The following is a 6403-nucleotide window of genomic DNA, read 5'->3' as shown; positions in this document are numbered from 1 at the left end:
TGTATTCTCTTCACGTTCTGGCTCAAATCTAATGTGATACGACTCATGTTCATCTTGCACTGGCTACCATGTCTTTTATTGTATTCTTCTTCTTGGCCCTTTCAGAAAGAGATGTGTCTGATTTGCTTTGTCTGGTTTTAGACTCATGCATCACTATTTTTCTTTTATTATTGTACAGCTTAATGTAGCAACTCAGTTGATTTTGATAGGATAATCAACTTTGTGTATCATTGGTTTTCTGCATTTCCAGCTTTGATATATTAAGCATTAAATTGAAACGTCCCAAGGCACTTCATTTGGACAAGCATGATTTGTTGTGATGATCAACTCTACTTGTAGTTCTCATCCATTTACATGCTTGTTTTTGCAGTTATGCATGATTTATGCCTAATTCACAAAGATCTGAAACCAGAAAACATTCTTCTTATTTCATCGGGGTATATTAAAGTCCTAGATTATGAGGTATTATCTCATGTGTCATCTTCTCATTATCATTTGGTTTATCAGTAAATCTAGCAGATTCCGAACAAAAAAAAATTCTAGCAAATGTTTTGCACATGTGTACCTGGTAATGCAAATTTGGTTTTGTTACTGTTGTAATATTAGAGGATGTTTCCAGTCTATTTTCATCAAGGGTATTCTAATGTTTCAAATGATACGTTTGCGTTTTGCTTGTGGTCTGTGGGGAGTTTATTTTCATCAGGGGTACTAATGTTTCAAATGATACGTTTGGGTTTTGCTTGTGGTCTATGTGGGGATGTGATTGGTATTAGATATTCCTTTTCCTTAATTTGTTAGTAATGACAGGGTCATAAATTTGAAAGTCTCAACATAGTATCCATAAATGTGGGAATGTTGTGATTAAGCGTTTGACATAACAGTGTGTGATTTGGTATGTAGTTGGCCATGATGAAGGCAGTGAACTTTATGCAAGTGCTCCCGGTATTATAACTTATAATGCTGAAAGTGCCAAAACTGCTGAAATTTCTGATGAGAGGAGAGGAAGCAGCAGGAAGACCCATCTTTGGAGGGGACACCAAGTTCAATGTACTGATGCATCAGAATAAATGAATATGCTTGGTTTTATGTTTAATAAGTGTTTAATAGTTGTAAGTATAGCATCTTTTTTTCCCCTTTTTCTTTTTTTTTTGAAAATTTCAAAATTGTTTTCTTCAATGGGCAAGACAGACGTGCCTTGCATGTTACCAATTCACTTGGTATTTATAAGGAAAATGTAAAAGATGAACTATCCAACTTCTATACAGATAAAAAACATTTTTTTTCTATACTGAGCCTATATGCAATGTAAAACATTATAGATTCATCATCCAGCCATGCACCATACATGGAATTGACAACATGAAATCAATCTGAAGGCATGAGTTCCATCACCTCATGTAAAATGCCAGCAGCTTCGGTGTATCGATCATGAGTTAATGTAATACTTCGAATTTTCACTGCCTCATCCAACTGCAGAGCGGAAAAACTTATATTAAACAATACTCGATAGGATAATGATTTGGTTAGTATGCACCAACATAATCTTTTCTAGAAGCGACATTCGTATTGAATTGAAAATCAGGGCAAACGTATCTACAAAAAGATGGACTAAATAAACTATAACAAAATACTATCAAAAGTGCTAAACATGCCAGTTGAGCTCATCAATAAAATCCACAAAAAATTATAAAAGTTCTTTAAAGGACCAACATGATTTATAACGTTCAGACACTCCTTAAATGGGTTTTTCATGCTTTAGAAACATGACGTATACATAGCTGATAAAAAAATGACAACATACATCGCATAACTCAAGTTTTATTTCAAACTTATTTGCCTAATTTTATAGTATGTCATAAATTTGATATCATCCTTGTTTTAAAATAACATTCAAAGCCTCTACAATTTGGCTATGAATGAATTATTATGTCATGTGCATTATGAGCCCATAAATTCAACGAACATTGTCAGCCTGAAAAGTACAACGAAAGTAAGTTCATGATTTACTTTGATTAACATGTACCAATCTCAATCTTTCAAGCTTTGTCCATTCATACCACAACCAAGAAGACAATCCAACAACATAACTTGAGAAATGTCTTTCTTTTCGTTCTACTTCTTAGGGAGAAAAATCCAATGAATACGCTGAAAGGAAAATCCAAACTTTTACCAAATTGGAGTCATGTTTCATTTCCATTTTACTTCCAAAAGAGAAAAATCAAGAGCATGAATGTCGTACAAAACATAAAATGCTCCAAATTATTATTAACATGTCTAATATGACACATCATCTTGTCTTGTACGTTACAAAAGACTAGCTATAAGGTGCAACAAATTTGCTTACCTCTTCAATGGAGCATGAATGTCGTACGAAACATAAAATGCTCCAAATTATTATTAACTTGTCCCATATGACACATCATCTTGTCTTGTACATTACAAAAGACTAGCTATAAGGTGCAACAAATTTGCTTACCTCTTCAATGGAGCAGAACAATTTATTTGTCCCATATGACACATCATCTTGTCTTGTACATTACAAAAGACTAGCTATAAGGTGCAACAAATTTGCTTACCTCTTCAATGGAGCATAACAATTTATTTGCTAGTTCGGTAAGACCCTTCTTCTGATCTTGGGGTGCACTTGAGATCATCTTTCTAAAATCGCAATACAAGAACGTTGATTTTAGTTGAAGATCTCTTCCCACCAAATCCCATGAGTCATCATCATCCATTAGATCATCTCCAATCGCTAACAAATCAAACGCACACTTTCTAATGCGATACACGCTCCCTTTGAATTCCACATCCATCATTTTAACATAACCTAGACCAACACTAAAAAAAATGAGACAAAAAAATTCAAGAAATCCTAACCAAAAGTAAGATAGTCAACTAAATTACTTAGATAAGGAAAAGCATATGCTTTCATCAAAGCTTTTCAACCTAAGCAAAGGTAAATAACAAACAATAATCCCTTGCGATAAAGCGCATATGACAAAATCTCATTCATTCATGCACCATTCTCCAAATGGTAAAAAACATTACACATGTTACTATCTACAGGAATATCTACAAGGAAAAATAAGAAAAAATTTTATTTTTTATTTTGTCTTAAGAAGAATAACTGAAAATAGAAAAATGAATGAATAAAATATTGACTATTGAACCCACTCTTATATATTTTCTAAACCCACTCTTATATAAGACTAATAACTTGTGGTAAAAGGGTGTGCTTCCAAACTCTATCTATTTGAGCATCTCGAACCTTCATTTACCGGTCAATAGACAAGAAGGAACTAGATGAGTCTTAAAACTGGATTATGCACCTCCTTGGTTTGTCTTTCGCATCCAGCATACTGAATTGAAGTATAACTCAATAGTAACTCCACATACCTTAATTACATAGATACAATTTTACAGCTATTGCAAATTAAAAATGGATATAAATAGGAAGCCTAAAACTAAGATAGTAAAGCATGTTTCTAGCAAATGAAAAAAAAAAAAAACAAAGAAGAAGAAGAGAGGAAGTAAGCATATGATGTTATTGCAAGAGCGTAAGTTTTAAATCGAATGAATCTTGTTAAATATATGTATGTAAAGTCTATAATTCTAGGAATAAATCTTTTAAGTAAATGGACTTAACAGAAGATGTCTATGCTGAAGATTTGAACCAAATGGAAAAGGTTAGATGCAATGTGGGTCGTTGGCCTCCAAAGTTGGAACCAACTACAAGAGTTTTTACTATACATACATTAATTTTCTAAGGGCACAACAAGTGTTGCAATGTTATCGTCTTATTCATATATAAGCCCATTGCGGATATGCATAATTATTTTTCAGGCCCTTATAGTGATTAAGTATCTTCTTCCTTCAAACTTTAAAATGTGAAAACAAAATAGGGTTGAGGACAAAAAGAAAGCTTCAAGAATTGCATACTTTATACCCCAATACCATTTTGCTAATAAAGCTCATGGATATTGGGTATTTTAAGTAGTTGTTCAAATTTTTTTTTTTTGTGATATGCAATCTCATAACATGAATGTTTGAAGAAAGAACGCCAATAAGGTTATGTTTGGATCATGGATTTTGTTGAATTTGGGCACCCCAAGTCAATAGATTCAATATGTTTGTACTGAATATTCTCACTTATACACAATACAACATTACACACCCACTCGCACACAAGATACGAGACACCTGTCAATGACACATCACTCTTACACCAGAGTTTGTGCCCACACTCACTCATTCTTGAGTGTCTCTCACTTGCACTAATCTAGAGAGCTCTCATCTCCAATTTATAAGGAGCAAATGGAGTTTCTAGATAAGGACAATCTTAGAACAAAAGTTCTCAAAGGAGATCTGAAAGTTTTTGAAGAATCGTTGAAGACTCTAGCATGGCCAAGAACACTGTCGGACCACTTTTTACCATCTCTCCTAAAACTAATTGGTGTTAGGAAGGGTTTTAATTAAGTGTTTTATGGCATTCGACATCGCACCTGCAAGTCTATTTTTAGAGCGGTCGCAGGGAGCAACCAAATCGATGGGGGCACTCCGGGCCCAATAAACACTACGGAAAATTTAAAAATGTTCTAGTAGAACACAGAATATTCTACAAGATTCTAGGGGAACCTGAAACATTTTGAAAACATTTGGAGTGTCCGGGATGACTCTTAAGAGATTTGTGGGGTGGGAAGGAGAATGAAAGGAGCGAAAGTAATAAATCTAGCTTCTTTGCCTCCTTCTTTCCCTCCCTCCCTTGGACTTTTGACAACTCTATGATTTGTTTTGAACTCCAAATCTATCATCCAAACATTTAAATTCAATTCTTACAGAAACCATAGAGCACAAATTATTGAACTGTGTTTTCAATCATCAAGTAATGATGTGAGTTCTAGGAATTGGGAGAGGTATGAGATTGACCAATAAAATGCCAAGCGACAAAAGAAACATCGAAACACCTCAAAAGCTCAAAACATAACAAAAAGGTACTCTGGAACATTCCAATTCTCTGATGAAGTTGCAAATTTCCAAGAGTAAGTTAGATCAATTTTTAGTACCATAAAAAGCAAAACAATATTTATTGGCCCCGAAATTAGTCGAGTTGCACGCAAGCAAGCTGACTCGGACGTCCGCTTATAAAAACAAATGCTTTGTTTGGATGGGAATTTGAAAAAAAATTTCCAACTCAAAAAACACTCAATACCCATACTTTCAATTATTACTCTCATTTCTCTCTCCACTCTCCAATCATTATTATCATCTCTCTATCTCTCTCTACTCATTATCCATATCTTCAATCATTATCCTATTTCTCTCTCTACTCATTACCCCAAAAGCCAAACTCAAATTTTTTTCAAAAATCCGTCCAAACATAGCATAATATCTTGAGTTAAACAATAATTGTTGATTGTCGATAAGCTTCAGAGAAATATCTAGTAATAAATTGCCACACCTCAACATCCAAACACCCCGTGTTATGTAAGAAAACAAGAGCATAAAAGAAAACCCACTTGTATTTTCCTCAAGCATTAAAACCCATATTCTCAAACCCTCGAAACAATCCACTTAAATAACACAGAGAAATAATAACACTTATATACACACACACATATTATATATATATATATATATATATATAGTATAATATAATATATATTTATAGATTGAATCTTGATTAATTGATAGATAAGTAAGTATGTATGTACGTTACTTTCTATTTGTCTTTTGTTTTTGCTTTTGGGTAGAAGTAAGAAAAAGGAGAAGAAATATCAAACGAAGAGGGAAAACAGAGAGAAAGGACTCACCTGGAAATTGTTGACGGCAAGACTTATCCTTGAACTGATTACAGATTAAAGAAGCAAAAAGCTCACCTATAAGGAAAAGAAATAGTATAAGAATGTTAAATGAATTATACTACTATGTAAAAAATACAAAAAAAAAAAATTGCATTTTTTCATCATCAACCTAAATATAATATGATCACAAATATGTTACATAGTTTTTAAATGGGGGATGCTAATAATTATAAATGAGAGGTAGAAAATGGGACTAACAGAAATGTGGAATTTGGTCAATTTGTGTGCGCATATTCCTCTCACTCCAATACCTTGCCGGGTTTTACTCTGCTTCCTAGAGAGAGAGAGAGAGAGATGTGGGTTTTTTCCTCTTAGGTAAATAATAAATAAAAATTATTTTTCTAAAAAATAGGAGCCCTTATTTACTGTATACCCAATTTGGGATTTTGTAAAGGATAAAAAGGGGCCCAAATGCAAAAATATAAACATTTAATATTTTCACTAACTAAAATAAGTACTTATTTATTTTTTGAATTAAAAGTGATATATTATGAAAAAATGTCATTTCTCATAAAATGGGAGTACTTAAAAAATGTTGTAAG

The 6403-nt window shown here is 33.1% G+C and overlaps 1 protein-coding gene across 1 annotated transcript; it reads right to left on the bottom strand.

Moving 5' to 3' along the window:
- Positions 1–1171: 1171 nt before the first annotated feature.
- Positions 1172–6139, bottom strand: LOC131301529 (photosynthetic NDH subunit of lumenal location 3, chloroplastic-like). Its single transcript, XM_058327883.1, has 4 exons — positions 6060–6139; positions 5811–5876; positions 2577–2827; positions 1172–1470 (listed from the first exon to the last, which is right to left on the bottom strand). Exons 1-4 carry the CDS (start codon positions 6091–6093, stop codon positions 1366–1368), a joined length of 456 nt encoding a protein of 151 aa, XP_058183866.1. The 5' UTR covers positions 6094–6139; the 3' UTR covers positions 1172–1365.
- Positions 6140–6403: the final 264 nt, after the last annotated feature.

This window comes from Rhododendron vialii, chromosome 9a (assembly GCF_030253575.1).
Source record: "Rhododendron vialii isolate Sample 1 chromosome 9a, ASM3025357v1".
Lineage (NCBI taxonomy): Eukaryota > Viridiplantae > Streptophyta > Magnoliopsida > Ericales > Ericaceae > Rhododendron > Rhododendron vialii.
This window is presented reverse-complemented; position numbering and strand designations above follow the sequence as displayed.

What these genes read in the sequence shown, in the direction of transcription:
- LOC131301529 (XM_058327883.1), bottom strand. Translation starts at nt 6,093, where the DNA reads ATGCGCACACAAATTGACCAAATTCCACATTTCT. An exon ending in TTGCCGTCAACAATTTCCAG is followed by an intron (nt 2,828 to 5,810) that starts GTGAGTCCTTTC and finishes GTGTTGGTCTAG; the next exon opens with GTTATGTTAAAATGATGGAT. An exon ending in TGTTATGCTCCATTGAAGAG is followed by an intron (nt 1,471 to 2,576) that starts GTAAGCAAATTT and finishes TCCGCTCTGCAG; the next exon opens with TTGGATGAGGCAGTGAAAAT.